Raw genomic sequence first — 19,857 nt, forward strand, 5'->3', positions numbered from 1 at the left:
CAAAGGACAGCAGTTACGGAAAAGGTAGCTGTCTTTTCTTATCGCCACCAGCTGCCTTCAACACCTGTAGCTTCACCACACCACCCAGCCCTGCAAACTACAACCCTTACCCACTGCACTCAACCCCCATCACCATGCATTTTAGCCAGCCAGAAGTGCAACACTCATTGCACAGCACTCCAGACAGGAAGACTGAGTATGAGAACAGGACATATGCAATCTGTGATTGAACCATTCCCCACCCCACTCCCTTGCCCTTTCTGTTTCCCAAGCAATTGTGTTCCTTTTCAATAACTGAATTTTATTTTCAATAAATGGCTTTTTTGGCTTTGAAAACATTCTTTATTATTGCATTAAGTAAAAGATACCTTAGCCCATGAAAGCAACAGGCACTGCAAGTCAGTGTCGCAAGCACAGATTCCTACTAACATTGGAACCACTGCACTTCACTCTCGTGCAGGGCACCAAACATTACTGGTGGCTTTCAGCCTCAAATTGCTTCCTCAAGGCATCCCTAATCCTTGCAGCCCCGCGCTGGGCCCCTCGAATAGCCCTGCTCTCTGGCTGTTCAAATTCAGCCTCCAGGTGTTGAACCTCCGAGTTCCATGCCTGAGTGAATCTTTCACCCTTCCCTTCACAAATATTATGGAGGGTACAGCACGCGGATATAACCGCGGGGATGCTGTCATCGACCAGGTCCAGCTTCCCATACAGGCAGCACCAGCGGCCCTTTAAACTGCCAAAAGCACACTCCAGAGTCATTCTGCACCAGCGCAGCCTGTTGCTGAACTGCTCCTTTCTGCTTTCAAGGCTCCCTGTGCAGGGTTTCATGAGCCACGGCATTAAAGGATAAGCGGGGTCTCCAAGGATCACAATGGGCATTTCGACTTCCCCCCAGTATTGGGTCCAGCTCGTTGTAGAAACAGCAGGTCGCAGGGGCAGCATTCAAATTGGCATTCCTCAGCAGTTCAGGCTCCATTCCCGCGGACTGAAAGGGAAGACAGAGCGTGCAGTACAAGAAATGTTGAAAGATGGCGCCAACTGTGGACAGAAGCACAGGGATTGCTGGGATGTGAACCGATGCATCATGGAGCGTTGGGACAGGACCCAGAATGCCCCGCACCGCATGCCCCCTTCCCACAAGCCACAGCCCCAGAATGGGAAGGGTGCTGTGTGGGATAGCTGCCCATAATGCACCGCTCCCAATGCCACTGCAAGTGCCGCAAATGTGGCCATGCCAGTGCACGTGCAGCTGACCGTGTGAACACACTGCAGCGCTCTCCCTGCCGCGCTCTCCGAAGGCTGGTTTAACTCCCAGCGCTCTGCATCTGCCAGTGTAGCCAGGCCCTTAGAGTCTTCTCTAAAAGAAACAGCTCCAGTCCTGCTGAGGGGGAAGGGTCTGTCCCAGCAGACTCCAGCAATCTGGTGTCCCAAGTGATCTGTATCCGGGAATGACACTGAAGAGAGTGTTCTTCCTGCTTTCTGTGAACTAGAGCAAATGGAATGGCCAAAACAAGCTAACAAACAAAGGCAGAGACAGCTGCTTCCGGCACCCGGAACCCGCCCGGCTCTGGACGCGGCTGGCTTGTGCGCTGCAAGGGGGCTGCTGAACTTAGTTATCCCGAGGGGTGCGGGAAAGGGTCCTGCCAGGGGGGAAGAAATAAAGCAGCCCGCCCTGGAAACCTTCGGCAGAGGACTGCAGGGAACTGCCCTGGGTCTGGGTGTCTTGGCCCCCCTGACTGCTGGAGGCTGCTGGCCTGGCCGGGCCCCTCCAGCTCAGCCGGGCGGTGGCTGTTTCTTTAAGCGAAAATGCTAATCTCGTCACGTGACCGCCTGGGTGACTTGACTTTCGCTTTCAATTTCGGGCAGCGCTGCCAGAGGGAAGCCCCGGGCTCTGCTCGGAGCCCAGAGGTTTCTTCCCCGAAGGGCGAGGAGAAGCTGGGAAACTGCAGCGATTTGGTAGCCGGGACTCAGCCCTGCAATGGGATCAACTGAAAGAGTCACTGACCGTGGAAATCATCGCACCAAACCCCGCGGAGTCTGATCCCACCCTGGAGATTGTAAAATTTCTCCAGAAGGACCAATCAGGCAGGTTAATTTTGCTTCAAAATGATTCCTCACGTCCCCTCGTGTGTCCTGCTCATTGCCTGGCCAGATTGTTACTAACACAAAGATTAACTAACCCTGTGCAATTTGATTTACACGTTATGTAAACACTGCAGTACAAGGACGTTCACAATGATTGACACCCCGATGCCTTTCAGAGCCTTGTCCGAGCGGCGTAACTCGGGATTTGTGCGGCAGGCTGGGTTCGAAATTTGTTTCTTTTGCGGGTACGTTTCATTCAAGAACCCTGGGCCCGACCTTGTTCTCAGTGACGTCCCGGGGCGATTTGTAACAAGTAACTTCCTGTATTGAGAATACCGGACAAGATTTACTGTGCCACCCCCAGCTGTTCTGTCCTTCTGCCTCTTAACGTGACAGTTTCTACCTCTGCCTGTGGGGCTGAATCCTGTTGTTTCTGATCATTTTCCTTTTTTCCCTTGAAAGTATTTCCACAATCAATCAAGACAGAAACTTGCATCCTGTTCTCCTTCTGAAGTGAGGGGGAATGAAGCATGTGCCTAAAGCAGACCATGAGCTCAAGGGTGCTGCTGAATAGGGGCTTCATGACATAATTTAAAAAGAGGCATATTTACACAGCGGTTGACAGATCGTCTCCTACTGTGTGAACGGTGTGGAGGGGAGATTTCCTGAGGAAATCTATAGGACTAAAGGTAGTAAAAAAATAATTTTAAAACACATTTACAACAATAATTCACTTTTGTTTTGTTTAATATTTTATAGACTTTTTCATTTTTAATCAAATATTATTGAAACAAATTTTTTTTACAATCATTGTTACTCTTCTTTTAGCAAGAATAGGGGAGGGGTCAATAAATTGTTTTGATCAATTTGATTAGAATTTCTTTTTTGAATCAATTTGAACTATATATTCTCATTTAGCATCATTTCATTGAAAAATTAGAAACATTCCAATCGTAGGAAAATTCATTTTTAATGTTTTTTTTTAATTCATTTTCTAATGAAAACATCATTTTCTTTAAACATTTTTTAACAGCGGCCACTGGGAGCTGCAGGTGGCCGTGCAAATGTAAACAAACTGGCAGCCCACCAGTGGATTAGCCTGACAGGCCACGTGTGGCCCGCAGGTTGCCCACCACTGGTCTAACCTGTTGTGACGTTATTGACATGAACTGGGACCGTATAGATCATTGTTACAACCAAGGTCCTGTAGTGGCACCAAATCTTGTATAAAGGGGTCAAATAAAGTGTCTAAAACAAGGTTATGGTTTGCTGGTTAGGGTTATGCTATCTGTTTGCATGTATCATTTTTGTCTTAAATCATTGCAACTATGTTACATTCAATACACTGTTTGTTTTCTCTCTTTTCTCTTGTCATCTGGATCAAGTAACAGTGAGATGAAAGTTCTCTCAATCTGCCACAGCTCCAGAGCCAGAACCCTTCTACCCCATTTTATCATTTTCTTCATTACGTTTTATGTTCACAAGCTGGAATCAGGTAGGAATGTCCATGGCTTCTGCTGCTTCTTAGAGTATTGATTTATTTGTTTTGATTTATAAAATTTCTCTGTTTCACTAGTTTATTCCAAAGTGAACAAAAATTAGCACAAATCCCCAAGTGTATCAACACCAAGAAAATATAAATAACAATTGTTATGAGCTGGGTGAAACTTTGTTATGGGTTGAGTTAAAATCTTATTCAAACTGACGTGTGAATGCACCCTTTCACTTAAGATAGTTGTAAGAGGCAATAAAAGGGGCCACACCTAAAACAAGGCTTAATAGAGTCTGCCCAGAGACTAGCACCAATGATGTGAAGGGTGAAAGGACATAGGCAGGGAGGAATCCTCTGGGTATTTTGACCAAATGTGGGTGTGAGAGCACGAACACACAGAACTGAGAACAGACAAGGAGAGAGAGGTGGAGACAAGCAAGCAAGGAAGCCAGGCAGGAGCCTGTGAGCACAGTGCGACCCTGGGAAAAGCTAGAGAGAGAGAACTTCTGGGTCTGTTGGTTAGGGAAGGTTGGGAGTGTAAGCTACGAAACTGTTCCATGTGTTCTTGGTTCCTCCTGCACTTGGAAAAGCAGGACTTGGTACATTCCTTTTCAATAAACGAGATTGCATCAAAGAGAATACCAGGCTATGCCAATTTGTTGAGGCATGTCTACACTACGAAATTACATCGACCTAACGTACATCGGCATACTTGTGCGTGTCTGCGCTTTGCTCCTTGTATCGGCGGTGTGCATCCTCACCAGGAGTGCTTGTATCGACTGGACTGTCAGTGCAGGGCATTGTAAGAAGGCTCCTGAGAGCTGGAAACAGTCAATGTAGGCAATGCAGTGTCTACACGGACACTGCGTTGACCCAACTACATCAACCTTGACTCTATGCCGCTTGGGGAGGTGGAGTTATTAAGTCAGTGTAGCGGGGTAGTTATGTCAGAAGGCACAAAATGTAAGTGTAGCACTTCCATGGTTAGGCTAACGTAAGCTGCCCTGAATCGGCCTAACTCTGTAGTGCAGATCTGGCGTACATCCCACAGGAACATCCCTGAGGCTCCAAAATTTGACTAGCTGATGAGGTTGAAATGAGGTAACATTAAAATGTCTCCCCCTGACTTCAGGATTAATAACTCTTCAGCCACTGTCATGCTTCTGGAGTGACTCACGGCCATGAGTGCCTTCCTCAGGGCAGACTGTCAAACAAGGCAGACGCCTCAAGCTGGCGGTGTGGTCTGTAATTAGATTTCACCGAGCCAGTAACAAATGTGAACTCCTGGGTCACTATACCAGTCTTACCATGGAGTCACAGACAGTCCCCTCAGACTCTCCAGCCTATCTTGTCACCCAGACAAACTGGACTTAGTGATAAATGGTCACTTACACCATAAATGATGCACTGTTTGCTTCCAGTCCCAAGAGACCAGTCACTTACCCCAGATGAATTGGTACCCTAGATCTTACACCAAAGACAATGCCTGAAGCCAATCCTGTAATAAGCTATCAAAAGGCTTATTAGCTAAGAAAAAGAAATGAATTATTTATAGGTTAAAAGAAGTGAACATATACACAAATGAGTTACCATCTTAATCCTAAGAGTGACAGCGTTATAAAGATCTGCCCATTCAAAGTGTCTTTCAGGGTGGACCCAGGAGATAACCCCTGGGGATCTTCATGTCAGCTACATTATTTCCCTCTTCCAGCTTTCCAAGCAATGGGACAAGGCCTCCTGCACATACTTCTCCATGGGTGGATGAAGAAAGAACAGGAGTACTTGTGGCACCTTAGAGACTAACAAATATATTAGACCATAAGCTTTTGTGGGCTACAGCCCACTTCATCGGATGCATAGAATGGAACATATAGTAAGAAGAGATTGTGTATGTATATACACACACACACACACAGAAGGTGGAAGTTGCCATACAAACTGTAAGAGGCTAATTAATTAAGATGAGCTATTATCAGCAGGAGAAAAAAAAAAACTTTAGTGATGCTCAGGATGGCCCATTTAGACAGTTGACAAGAAGGTGTGAGGATACTTAACATTAAAAACTGAGAGAGAGGAGGGAAAGTATTAGCTCAAACACCCCAGCTGAGTTCACAGAGCTCAAGTGCAAAGTGCGCCCTGTGAGCAGCAAGTCAAGCGAGCGGTTGGCTGTAGGAAACCTTCTCCTCTTCCTCGCCATGGATGCCAGTTGAACAGGCTCTGAATGAAGCGGGGGTTCTGGGGCAAGGCTGGTAAGATCACGTAACTGAAGACTGCATCGTACACACAAGTGGTGAGAAATAAAGCAGCACAAGCAACATTAAATGTGTCGGTTCTTAACATATTTAGTGCTTTATTTGGCAACCTAAGGCCTTAACTCAGTAAAGCATTTAAGCATCTCCATAAAATTAAACGTGTTTTAGCTCCCTTCCTGAAGAAAAATTATTTCCTGAATGGTACCCTAATAATGTTCTTTAAATTAGTTTAAATATTTTTATACAGTCAAAAAACTTTAAAACAATCTCCAACAGAAAGCAGTGATTTGAAATGTTTGCTAATGCTATGCAAGTTAAATCTGTCAGGAGCCGCTTGTAAGGGTAATGGCAAAACATATTTCAGCTTCCATTTAAACCAGTGGTTCTTAACTTTTACTGCAGCCTGCACCCCTTTGGTTCTCAAAAATTGTTGAAGTAGGTCAGTTCTTTAAACCTAGATAGATCATAACTATAGAAAGAAAGAGATTATATTTATTTTAATTTCGCAGTAAAATTAAGAATACATGAAAAATTACACACTTTTTTTTTAAAGTTTACCGGCTCAGTGACTCTTCTGCTGTTGCTTTTGTTCAATGATGTTCGAGAAACGAGGAACTTTTTTTGAAATAGCCACACGCATGTCATCACTCACATTTAGGTGGTTTCTGGCCTTTGTTTTGGTGTGCAAGAGTGATGAAAATCCTCTCATGTAGTCGCAAATGGCACAAGGATCTCCAGCGCTGTCTTCGCCAGTTGTGGAAACGGTGCTAGTTTAGCACACTGGAAATTCTCAAGCTTCATTGTCTCAAACTCTATTTGGATTTGACCATTGGCTCGTAATTCAATGAGATCATCTTTCATGAAATCACTATCATTGATGGAATCCAGGTTAAAGAGAAATGGATCCAGTATCCATTTCTTTGCCACATCAAGATCTCCCGTGGAAAAATATCCTTGGAAAGAGTCACTCAGCTGTTGCAAATGCTTTGTCACTTCAGTTGCGATGGTCATTCCTTCATTTTCCAAAACAACTGTTTCTTCAAGAAAAGGAAAGTTAGTGAAATTTCTTCTCAACAGGCTTTATCCAAACTGGAAGTTTCCGAATAAAAGCAGATAACTTCTCTCTGGTCGTTACCGTGTTCATCCCAGTTCCTTGCATAGATGTGTTGAGTTCATTTAGGTGTGTGAATACATCTGCCATGTACGCTAGGCAAAGGATTAAACTCTATTTTCAAAGTCATCAACTAAATTACTGCTTTGATTAAAAGAAACTGACTTATTTCTTCGCACATTTCAAAAATATGAGTAAGCATTCGGCCACGGGAAAGCCACCTCACTTCTGTATGGAAAAGGAGGACAGTGTGCTCGGCCCCAATTTCTTCACAAAAAGCATGGAAGAGGCGATGATTTAGAGCATGTCCTCTGATGAAGTTTACTGCGCTCACCGCAGTAGACAAAGTATCCTTCAATTCTGTAGGCAAAGTCTTTGCGGCAAGGGCACGACGGTGCAACATACAATGTGTGATCATGATACGAGGTACTTCTTTCTTTACGTAGGCAACAAATCCTGAATTTTTTCCTAGCATGGCAGAGGCACCATCGGTGCAAATTGATGCACACACGTCAAACATTATCTTATGCTTCAAAAAGAAGTCTTTGACGAGACTGAACACATCGATTCCTTTCGTAGTTAATTGCAATGGTTCACAGAACAAGAATTCTTCTAAGATTTCTCCTTTCAGTTCTCCTTTTCCTTACTCCGTACTGCTCAAACACCAACAGCTGACTGCAGCCATCAACGTCAGTTGACTCATCAAGCTGAATACCCACTTTAAGAGGACTGGCTTTGATATCTTCTAGAACTTGCTGCAAGATATCCTGGCTCATCGCATGAATTCTAGAACAGATCACGTCATTTGACAAGGGAACCTGCTGAAGCTTCTTTTGTGCATCTCGTCCCAATACTATTTTTGCCATTCCCAATGCACAAGGTTTCACTAATTCCTCAGCTACTGTAGGGGGCTTCTTTTCCTTGGCACGCAAATATGCCACTTGATAGGATGCTTGTAACAAGGGCTTCTCAAGTGACACAAACCCAAACGTCCTCAAGGTTCCGCTATGTTCAAATCGTGCCCTTGTAGACTTCGGGGTGTCAATGTCATGTCCAGCAGCTGCACCACCATGCTGTTTGTTGAAATGTTCAGACAGCTTCGATGGTTTGAGATTGGCATTTGAAAATAACGAGCTGCATAGTACACATTGCGGTCATTGATTTCCATCCTTCTCTGTCGTACAAGTGAACCCGTAACGAACATAGTCGTCGTTCCATTTGCGTTTCTTCAACATGGCAAGGGTTACTGAAATGAAAAAATATATAAATGGAGATAGGGGGCCTATACACTTTTAAATGCATATTAAATATGTAAAATAGTTTTATGTTATTACTCACCACAAATAGTACAGTGGGCACACACAAATCCACAAGTACGACCCAGAGATGTTGGAGTTTTGCTGTGGAAGTAAACTGTAACCGGCGCGCTAACAGCGGCTAACTGAATTCAAACAAAGCCGTGGAGCTGCCACATCATCATCTGTGCATGCGTCAAGAAACACCCCACAACGTGGCGGTACACTGTATTTTGTAGCGAGATAATTTCACTACCATTAGCTTAAAAACTTGAAAATAGACTCTTTGTTTGTATATTACAGTAATCGTTAATAAATACATAGGTTTGATGAAACAAAGTAGTTGTACTTACGTGCCTGTGCTTAATTTGTGTTTTTGATGATTTACCTTCTAAAAAAATCTGGCATGTCTCACACCCCCAGAAAGGGCATCTCGCACCCCCAGGGGGTGTGTGCACCCCAGGTTAAGAACCACTGATTTAAACTAATATAAATTATGGATATACAAATTATGGTTATCCAAATGCATTGTTTGTTGTAAAATTCATATATATAAATTCAGGACACATCCTATTCAATGACAGAGCATTGCAATAGATGCACAGAATATTGAATATATTTATTTTATCTTTTCTGTGCCCTGGTGCATTTTACAGCCCGGTTCACAGTGATTGGACCTGATCACCCTGTCACTGCCATCATGGGTGAGGACATTATTTTACCCTGTCACTTGTCCCCCAAGATGAGCGCTGAGAACATGGAAGTGAGATGGTTCCGATCTGAGTTCACTTCGTTTGTGCACCTGTATCAGCATGGAAAGGATGAGTATGGGCAGCAGATGCCAGAATATCATGGAAGGACAGAGCTTTTGAAAGCTGGCATTGTGGATGGGAATGTTGCCTTGGGAATTGTCAATATCAGACTTTCTGATGAAGGACAGTACCGCTGTTTTGTTCAAGATGGTGTTTTTCATGAAGAAGCTGTATTGGAATTGAAGGTAGCAGGTCAGTAACATGTGTCTGTTGTCTCTTTTTAGATGGCTCTTAGACCCAGACCCAAAAAAGCACTTGGGCACCTAACTCCCCACTTCAGTCCAAAATTTAGGTGCCCCGAGATCCTCAAAGTAGTCATTAAATTAAATAGTCATTAGGCGAGAGAGAGAGAGAGAGACTCTCTGTAGTCGAGTGGTTAGGGTACCCACCTGGTAGGTGGGAGACCCAAGGGCTAGTCCTCCTGCTCTAATTAATCTTTGATTATTTATCCAATCTGGACAAACCATTGGAGGAGGGGGGTCTGGACTGGGGTTTTCCCACCTCCCATGGCTGTACCCTAACCACTGGACTAGTCTCTTTCTCTCTCTGGCCCAATGACTATTTAAATATTTATAAATAGTAGAAAAGTCATTGGGCCAGAGAGAGAGAGAGAGGGGCAAGATTTTTCTAGGCCAGTATCCTTAAATTTAATTGAAAATGTTTTAGTACGAGCAGATAAACAGTTCATGTTGTTGGATTGAGATTCACTTACTCAGCAGGTGGGTCTAACAAATCTTTGATTGCTACTTGCTGAATGTTTTGCCTTAATTACTCACAGGCTGGAAGCTCATTGGGATGATCTCCTCAGTCACCTCCAACAATGGACAATACAGCTTCAACCTCCCTTTATTAACCAAGCTTATTTATAACTTTGTTATATTATATGTATGTATCAGTGTGATAAACGAGGGGGGGCGGGGCTTGGTAGCTCCCTTTTATGGACACCCAGCCAGCCAATCGCTATAAAATCCCTCTTAGTAGCTGTTCTCTAATTGCTCTCCCTGTAAAGGGTTAAAAAGGAAGTGAATGGGCACCTGGACAAAAGAGCCAAAGGGAAGGCTAGAACTTTTTAATAGGGAGAAAAGACTCCCCTTTTGTCTGTCTGTCGTTGCTCTCCCAGGGAGAGGCGGACAGGGCAGCAGCTATGCTGTAAGAAGCTTGGGCCAGGTATGAAAATCAGTATCATACCTAGAAACTACTCATTTGAAACCCCAGATACGTAAGTAGAGCAGGAAATGTCTAGGAAGACGTGATTAGGTTTATCCCTTTCATTTCTTTATGGCTTGTGGATTCCCCTGTGCTAACCCCAGGTGCTTTTGTTTTGCTTGTAACCTTTAAGCTAGACCTCAAGAAAGCTATTCTTGGTGCTTAATCCTTGTAGTTGCTCTTTTAAAATCTAGCAATAGCCTGAGTTCCCAGATGTATTTTGTCTCTTTTTTTAAAATAAAATTTACCTTTTTTAAGAACAGGATTGGATTTTTGTGTCTTAAGAGGTTTGTGCACTTTTTTTTTTAATTAGCTGGTGGCAACAGCTGATTTTTTATTTTTTTCTTTCTCAGCTCTTCCCGGGGGCAGGTGTGTGTGTGTGAGAGAGAAAGGGCTTAAGGGTACCCTACAGGAAGGAATTCCCAAGTGCGCCTTCCTGGGCTCTCAAAGGGGTTCTGCACTTGGGTGGTGGCAGCATCTACCAATCCAAGGTCAGAGAAATGTTGTAACCTTTGAAATAGTACAAGCCTGGAGTGGCAAGTATTAATTTTTAGAGTCATTGCGGGCCCCCACCCTCTGCACTCGAAGTGCCAGAGTGGGGAATTAGCCTTGACAATTAGTCTCCCATTTCCATGTTCTCTCCTCATCTGTCAGTACAGGTTTAGGGTTACTTCAAACCAATCTTTTCTTGCTTTGTTACTTTTATCTTTTTTTCCTCCTCACAAACATGATTACTACACATATGCAGTTCTGCTTGTGCTGTTAAACGTTATCAGAACAAACTCTGAAAATCCACAGCAGGCTTCTGGCAGGCCTAAAGATGACTTTGCTCCCAAAATATGCCACTCTTTGCTGCAGGTATCAGCTGATCTGCAATTGGTCTCAGCTGGGACAGTAGTGAAGAGAGCACATATTCTCACCTCAATTGCATTAAAATAATTTAAAAAAAAAATCTTTGTTCAGTGACTGTTACATTTGCATCAAGACGCACTGCACCAGCTCTAGTGCCTGTGGTTATCAAATGTGCTCTAGCTGAATCACAGCTTATGGACTTAAACAGTTAGAACACAAGAATTGCCCTACTGGGTCAGACCAAAGGTCCATCTAGCCCAGTGTCCTGTCTTCCGACAGTGGCCAGTGCCAGGGGCCCCCAGAGGGAATGAACAGAACAGGCAATCATCAGGTGGTCCATCCCGTGTCGCCCATTCCCAGCTTCTGGCAAACAGAATGAATTAATGGAATCCCTATGGCCTGTGTTAGGTAGAACGTCAGACCAGATGATCACAGTGGTCCTGTCTGGCATTACAATCTATGACTCTCTGAAAGCAAAACTTTTAAAGTTCTCTGATTGGCCTTCTCTGATTGGCCGCCCACCTGCGCAGCCTCTCTGGCCTGCTGAAGCCCCATCTAGCATAGGAGTGGGGCAGCCACCCCACTACAGTCCCTCTCTGTCTTTCTTATCTGCGCTGCATCAATTAGAGAAGTGAACAGCAGTGCAATAAGCAGGAGGGTTTCTGTAGGCTGAGGTACTTTGGCCAGGCTATTCCGTATCTACTCAGAGCATCCACATTAGTGAATGCTTTCCCAGGTTTATACTCAAACTCATAGTCATAAGCTGATAAGCGAGTCCATCTCTGGATTCTGGCAGATGCCATTGGGGTACAGGTTTGCTCTCACCATACAGACCTTTCAGAGGTTAATGGTCTGAGTGTATAAAAAAATGCCTGGCATATAGGTAAGAGTGGAACTTCTTTACCCCACAAACCACAGCTAGCCCTTCTCATTTTAGTTGGGAATAGTATTTTTTTCTGCTGGAGCTGGTGACCTTGGTGCATAAGTGATGGGACGCTCAGATTCAGCTGGCATTTGGTGGGCTAGTACCGCACCCACCTCGTATGGTGACGTGTCACCAGACAATACTAGTCCTTTCTGACTATCATAATGAACTAAATCCTAACTATACATATAAAATGATGGGGTCTAAATTACCTGTTACCACTCAAGAAAGAGAGCTTGGAGTCATGGTGGATAGTTCTCTGAAAATATCCACTCAATGTGCAGCAGCAGTCAAAAAACCTAACAGAATGTTGGGAATCGTTAGGAAAGGGATAGATAATAAGGCAGAAAATATCATATTGCCTGTATATAAATCCCTGGTACGCCCACATCTTGAATACTGCATGCAGATGTGGTTGTCCCATCTCAAAAAAGATACATTGGACTTGGAAAAGATTCAGAAAAGGGCAACCAAAATGATTAGGGGTATGGAACGGCTTCTGTATGAGGAGAGATTAATAAGACTGGGACTTTTCAGCTTAGAAAAGAGACGACTAAGGGGAGATATGATAGAGGTCTATATAATCATGACAGGTGTGGAGAAAGTAAATAAGGGAGAGTTATTTACTCCTTCTCATAACACAAGAACTAGGGGTCACCAAATGAAATTAATAGGCAGCAGTTTAAAACAAACAAAAGGAAATATTTCTTCACACAACACACAGTCAACCCGTGGAACTCTTTGCCAGAGGATGTTGTAAAGGCCAAGACTATAACAGGGTTCAAAAAAGAACTAGGTGAGTTCATGGAGGATCGGTCCATCAATGGCTATTAGCCTGGATGGGCAGGGATGTAAAACCATGCTCTGAAGTGTTCCTAGCCTCTGTTTGCCAGAATCTGGGAATGGGTGACAGGGGATTTATCACTTGATGATCACCTATTCTGTGCATTCTCTCTGAAGCACCTGGCATTGGCCACTGTTGGAAGACAGGTTACTGAGCTAAATGGACTATTGGTCTGATCCAGTATGGCCAGTCTTATGACTTTAGTAATTTCCTTGCTTCTGCAAAAGCTATTTTTTGACCCCACTGGAATTTCTTCCGTTCTATAACAGTTTGTGTAATGGAGCCAATATAGATGTCCAGTTGGGAAAAAATTTACCATAATAATTTAAAAGGCCTCGAAAGGATTTGTTTATAGGTTTTTGCTCCACAAACGCTCAATAAAATGGCGTGTTTCTTGTTATCATCGTCTGTATCATTTGTGATGAAGTACTGAGAGAGTCTGTCTCTGAGTACTGAATCCAGTCCTCCTGGAATACATTATGCTCTTTCATTTTTTCCATATGCAGCCATTTTTCCTTTACAATAAAAAAAGAGGTTTTCACTTACTCACGCAATGTGTAGAACTTGGTGCCTGTTGTTTTCATTTTATCCTCATCGCCTTTGTAGGGCTGGAAGGGGTCTTGAGAAGTCATCAAGCCAGCCCCCTTCTGCTGACACAGGACCAAGTAAATCTAGACCGTCCCTGACAGGGGTTTGTCCAGCCTGGTCTAAAAAACCCCTCCAATGACGGAGATTCTACAGTCGACCTTGGAAGCCTGTTCTGGAGTTTCACTATCCTTCCAGTTAGAAAGCTTTTCCTAATATCGAACCTCAATCTCCCTTGCTGCAGATTAAGCCCATTCCTTCTCCTGCCTTCAGTGGACATGGAGACCCAAAAGAGATTAGAACTAAAAAAGGGGATCTTTTATTCTGGTACATGTTCACAGTGACAGCTAACCGAGCTGCCATCTTGAGAAACTCCTTCACGTGCCCCACAACTCCCTGGAGCACCATTAAGGCGTCTCAGAGCAAGTAGCTACCTCACATTGGCCACCCGGAGGTCATAAGCATAACAAACATGCCTCCAACATTATAAAATCAGAAATCAAGGGGAAAATCTCTTGAATTCCTTGCCCCCTTCACATCACCGACAACACTGCCGATAACACGCTCCAACGTTCTGTAAGGCTTTCGCTTCCACCTCGGAGGCCCCAGGACTGCAGCACAGTTAAGCAAAGGTTTAACAAGTGCTCAAGTCCCGTTGAAGACATGTTTCCATGAATATCAGCCATAAAGAAAGTGTATTCAATCCTTTTGTTGAAAATGTAAACTTTTATATGCTGGGCTGTATATTTCTCTGATTTAACACGGATTCATTTTAGCTTCAGGCTCTGCACCTCGCATCTCTGTTGAGGGTCACCAGGATGGAGGGATCCAAGTGGTGTGTCAGTCGGCCGGATGGTACCCAGAGCCCGAGGCGCTGTGGAGAAATCTCAAAGGGCAGCCTTTATCTTCATCAACTGAAACCAAATCTGAAGAGCAACATGGTCTCTTTGAAATAAAAAATTCTATCGTTATAACAGAAAATTCAAACAAGAATTTGTCCTGTGCCATAAGGAACACCCACCTGAACCGAGAAAAAGAATCAATAACATTTTATATATCAGGTCAGTGACCACCAAAACCCCACACTGTAATATCCAACAGGAAGAAATCAGATGGTTAAATAATACACAAGTTAAAATATTCCCTCACAAAAAGCTACGTTAAGATAAAGTTTAGGTGGAGAGCACACTTTAGGATAAAATGCATTCCAGGGATATTGTAGTTCTCCCCAAAACAAGCATTTTAAACCCAGTAGATTCAGGGTTAAGGTTAAATTTAAAAGAAATCCAAACATGTTAATGAATGGAAGTGCCCTGTAGTAACACTATATATGTATATTATTGTGATTCAAACAGGATGGTTAGTGTTTGTAGTCCCACATTACATTAAATGGATATTTAAAGTCACATTAGATTTTCATTCTCATCCAGTCACCACAGGGCAGTGGTCAGGTATATTGGGGGCCCTACTGATTGGTTGGACTTTCTGCTTCCTAGTGGATTGATGGATCAAGGACTAGGCTTCTTGCCCCAGTGAATATGCAGAGGGAGATGTGATATGCTGTGATCTCTTCAACACAGAGGAAATTTGTTGAGTCTCTGCTCATGGCAGGTCAGAAGCAAGGCAGGGCCATGAAAGTCTGGAGCCCCAGGAACAATCATTTGAGTGTGTCACTCACTAAAAGGTCCATGTTTTAATATAAAGTTTGATTTCTCACCCTTTAGCAAACTTCACAGGGAAAGGGGTTGCCATAACAACAAAACCCAGTGGGCCTGATCCAAAGCCCATTAAAGACATCAGTAGGATTTGGATCAGTTCCTATGCCCCCATTTAGCGGATCAGTTCCTATGCCAGGAATTCCTGTGCTGAAGTGAAGAGTATTTGGATATTTATCTGCTCTCCCTTAGTTATTGATTTCCACTCCTAAAGCCTCAGATTTTCTTTTACTATGATATTCCCTGGTGTTACAAAAGTTTAAATTTTACTTACGTGTAAGTTTTCTATTGGGAAATTTAATGAGTAACTATAATTTCTCTTCCTACATGTTTTAACTGTAGTATTAATTTCATAAAAAGAAGGAATCACTTTTCCCTGAATTGGCTCCTGGGTTGGGTGATGGGGTCAGAGTCCCTGGTTAGTCAACAAAATTAAGAACGTGTGTAAGGGAAGCAGAATTAAAATATAAACAAGCCCACTACTAATTATATGTATAATTATTCACACACACACCCGTGTGCGCACACACACTGACTTTTCTTTTTTTAAGGATCAGAACAATGTGTTGTTCCCTAACCCCATTCTCAGAAATAGTGGAACCATTTTGGCTGAAACTTTTCAAAAAGAAAAGTTCAGCCTGAGGCAGACACCCAGCATGGAAATTTTCTCCCCAAATGGTAAAGTTTGGCAAAGTAATGAGCAAAGGAAAAGAAGACCCTATAATGGGAAGTGTCGAGCAACTTTAATAACAAGTGATGTGACTAGCTCCACCTAGAGAGAGAGAGAGAGAGAGAGAGAGAGGAGGGGATGAGGTGTAGGGTGGTATTACTTTTGTTAGTATTTAATACATCATTCAGTACTACCAAAAGAGTGTGAGGGGAACCTCTTTTTAAAATTGGTTTCTGCCAGTTTTTATATTGCAGGGAGCAAATTTTTCCACACGTATTTGACACAAATCCTGATGTGATGCATTTTCCTACAATAAAAGTGTACTGTTGGTTATTACTGTTTTCAAACTAATGGTGGGCTTTGTGTTTCAGATTCTTTTTTCCCAAGAGCATCTCCCTGGATGGTGGGTTGGAGTGTGACTTTGGTGATTTTGTTGGTGTTCGTCGGCCTTACTCTTTTTCTGTTCAAATTAAAAGGTAAAGCTCCAAAGGGGAAAATACCGTGTAATCAGAATGAGATTTCTCCTTAGAACAGACAGTTTAGACTTTTCTACATGAGAAAGTTACACCAGCTTAAGGTGTGAATTTAAATGGATTTTTTTTAAGCCAGAGCAAGCTCCTATGTGGACACATATCAATTTAAGAAGACCTTACTTCAGTTTAGTTTAAAACTGTTCCTATTCATCTTAAGATAAGCCTAAAACTAGGTTTGCACTAGTTTAACTAGATTTTCCGTGGGGCCTGAGGTAGTTAGGTTCCCAACTCCCATTGGAATTCAATATGCTTTGGCTCTTAACTCCCCTCGGCTCCTATGAAAATCCCTGCCTTATGGGGTTTTTGATTGCCTGTGTGCTGTTTGTGACCATCTCTGTTCTAGGACAGGTCTATGTGTGTAAATAATCAAATTACACTAAGAAGGTACCCAGACTCTGTGTCACTGATTTCTCTTCCACTGGGAACCCAACATGCAAGTCCCTGGAGAGCTGCAACAGCTTGGTAGAGGGGCAACATTATTATTACTTGAGGACTCATAATGAAAAGATCCTTTTAAATCTGGAGTCACTGAAAAAGTCTCTTAATAATTGTACTTATGTTTTCTTCTTTTAGGGAAACATCTCAACACTATCAGTAAGTTCAGTTTTTCTCCTGGCAGAACCAATGTTATGTTACGAAAGATTTTTGAATGACTGTGACAATGTCAACTTGAAAATCATAAGCAATACAACCAATACTAATTGCATAACTTGTTACTCGGTAACGGGTAGGAAGCCAGGACTGTACATGTGTCTTGAGTGTGGCATTTTTTTTTTGTTTATTATTTAGGTAAACTTCAAACAGAGCTAGGTAAGGGTGGTTTTTTATTATTATTATTTGTTTCTCTCACTGATACAGCCTTTTCTATGATAATGAATCCTATTGATACTGCATTTGCCTGGCTTAATTCTCATCCCCATCTATGTGTTTGCTTCCAGAGTGGAGGAGATCCCTGGGTGATGCAGGTAATTAAAAATCATATTTAGTCAATGGGGGATCCTGCTCCCTTTCGCTGTGCAAATAAACAAGGAGAAAACTATAATATTTCCCAGGTGGAAGAAGGGAGGGTGCTGAGGTTCAAAGGAGGGAGAGGAATGGACCATCCTCACATGTCCTCCTTACACATTGCTCCCATAACTTTGGAAACGTCCCTGCTCTGAGTGACTGAGCACTTACTAAAAAGAAAAGGAGTACTTGTGGCACCTTAGAGACTAACCAATTTATTAGAGCATAAGCTTTTGTGAGCTACAGCTGACTTCATCGGATGCATCGGAGCTCTAGCTCACAAAAGCTTATGCTCTAATAAATTTGTTAGTCTCTAAGGTGCCACAAGTCCTCCTTTTCTTTTTACGGATACAGACTAACACGGCTGCTACTCTGAAACCTGAGCACTTACTGTTTCTAAGGATCCCCGCCCTAGTGTCAGGTAGAGGAACAAGAGCCCTGACCAGACACATGAGTTCAAACCGAGGAGTCCCTGTGATCAGTGTTCAGCTTGTGCTTCTTTTCTCCATCCATAGTGATCTCCCCTTTCTGTTCTCTCCATCAGATCCCAACTTTCTGCTGTTTTTAACCATCTCATCCACATTCTCCATTCGTTCATTTATATCAGCCCCTCCACCACTAACTCTCTTCTCTTGTAGAAGCCCCTTGCTCATAAATAAAAATCTCTCTGTTAGAAATAAAATCTAGAGCGATAATTCTCTTTGTCTGGCCCTGATGACTAGTTACAGAGTTTTAATTAGGGAATCTATGGAATCATGTCACTATCGACAGATCTCCGGCCTGTGGCAGGATGGAGCAGGCGTCAGGCTGGTGTCAACAAGAGACGTCCAAGCTCCAGGACTTTACATACAAGGGAGGGAGGGTACATCAGAGAAAAGATAGTTGTGACCATGTGAATGATGTGAGGGGAAATCTCCTAGGGCTTCCCTGTGATTCCAGGGTCTCTAATCCCCACTCTGGGGATAGATGGGTGCACGAGGGGAAAGATTCTGTCTCAGGACTGGGTCAGTAAATCTTTATGCTCTGTCACTGACCTGTCTCTGACTGGGGAGTGAAACTCAGGAGTGAATGCTGAGATCTCAGAGCTGCTCCCCATTCAGAGCCGGGTAAATCCTGGAGGAAGGAGATTTCCTGGTTCACACTCCAGCGGGGACAGATTCTGTCACTGATATGATGAGACACTCCCCCAGGGCGGAGCTGTGCCCCTAATGCTCTGATTCTCTCTCTCCCTAGCAAATGTGACTCTGGATCCAGACACGGCTCATCCAGAACTTGTCCTGTCTAAGGATCGGAAAAGTGTGAGATGGGCAGACACATGGCAGGATGTGCCCGACCACAAGAATCCTGAGAGATTTGACATTGAGCGCTGTGTGCTGGGCTGTGAGGGGTTCACCTCAGGGAGACATTACTGGGAGGTGGAGGTGGGGGTGGGGCTACTCTGGGCTGTGGGGGTGGCCAGAGAGTCTGTGAGGAGGAAGGGAGGGATCAGCCTTAGCCCTGAGGAGGGGATCTGGGCTGTGGATCAGAGGCAGGGCCAGTACCAGGCTCTCACCTCCCCTGTGACCCCCCTAGACCTGAGCCAGGCCCCCAGCAGGATCCGGGTTTGTCTGGACTGTGAACAGGGGCAGGTGACATTTATCAATGCTGGAGATGAGGCCCCGATCTTCACTTTCCCGCCGGGCTCCGTCCCTGGGGAGAGAATCCGCCCTTGGCTCTGGCTGGGGATGGAAAGCCAGCTCAAACTGTGTCCCTGAGAGACGGGGGGTATATCCCACTGGGGACCCTGAAATCAGCCTGTCTAGCCTCACACACCCAAGTATCTATGATCTTGGCATCATCCTGTCCACCCAGTCCTATGGCCTCTTAATTCTATGTCCCCTGGAACCTCCTCCCCGCTCCTTCCCCGCAGCACAAAGATGGGATCTAAAGGGAGACACCCCACTCTCGGCCAGGGCTGTGACTTTGTGTTCTGTGAGCTTCTAATTTCAATGACTAGGGGTGGCATCCATGAAGGGACTTAGATGTTGCAACTCTGGGCGTCACTGCACGTCATCTTTAGGTGCCTAGAAGATCACAGGAACAACACTATGACCCACAAAGCCTGACTTAGGGACCTAGTCTCCCTATACAATGAATGGAGACAGACAGATACCTTAAAATGCCATCCACAAGAGCCGGCCTGCTAGGTGGGGAGCCATCTAAACTAGCCAATGGGAGATGCGAACAACAGGGGTGTGTCCTAAGCCCCGCCCCCTCGCAAAGATAAGTGCCTAAGTCTGCATTGCTGGGGGGCCCCCACCTCTGCTTAGCAGTCCACGAATGGGAACCCACCGCCTGAGGCATTTCTTCTGGGAATGAGTTAGGCCCCTGCTGCGCTGCACACAACCTGTGGGTGGGGAGGGGGGGTTGTTTTGGTGCTGCTGGCCACCTCATAACTTTAAGCCAGTGACAGCACACTTGCCTGGGACGTGG

General features: G+C 44.1%; 3 protein-coding genes across 8 annotated transcripts in view; 2 read left to right on the forward strand and 1 right to left on the reverse strand.

Annotated features, from left to right (window-relative positions):
• The window catches only part of LOC102936186 (butyrophilin-like protein 2), a 1,677,894-nt gene that overhangs the window by 1,358,071 nt on the left and 299,966 nt on the right, over window positions 1-19,857 (reverse strand).
• Window positions 1-19,857, forward strand: part of LOC114020220 (butyrophilin subfamily 1 member A1) — a 1,361,724-nt gene that overhangs the window by 1,133,826 nt on the left and 208,041 nt on the right.
• LOC114021108 (butyrophilin subfamily 1 member A1) lies at window positions 332-19,636 on the forward strand. Of its 6 annotated transcripts, none has more exons than XM_043528140.1 (9): window positions 332-3,583; window positions 8,895-9,242; window positions 10,610-10,747; window positions 14,239-14,523; window positions 16,219-16,323; window positions 16,954-16,974; window positions 17,170-17,190; window positions 17,319-17,345; window positions 18,619-19,636. In XM_043528140.1, the coding sequence occupies exons 1-9, from the start codon at window positions 3,370-3,372 to the stop codon at window positions 19,137-19,139; spliced, it is 1,680 nt and encodes a 559-aa protein (XP_043384075.1). In that variant the 5' UTR covers window positions 332-3,369; the 3' UTR covers window positions 19,140-19,636. The 6 variants fall into 6 exon arrangements, with proteins under 6 accessions (XP_043384075.1, XP_037770793.1, XP_043384076.1 ...); XM_037914865.2 differs by lacking the exon at window positions 10,610-10,747 and having other exon boundaries at window positions 332-2,333; window positions 3,474-3,583; XM_043528142.1 differs by lacking the exon at window positions 10,610-10,747 and having other exon boundaries at window positions 1,824-2,092; window positions 3,480-3,583.

The sequence above is a fragment of the Chelonia mydas genome, chromosome 14, assembly GCF_015237465.2.
Source record: "Chelonia mydas isolate rCheMyd1 chromosome 14, rCheMyd1.pri.v2, whole genome shotgun sequence".
In the NCBI taxonomy this organism is placed as follows: Eukaryota; Metazoa; Chordata; order Testudines; family Cheloniidae; genus Chelonia; species Chelonia mydas.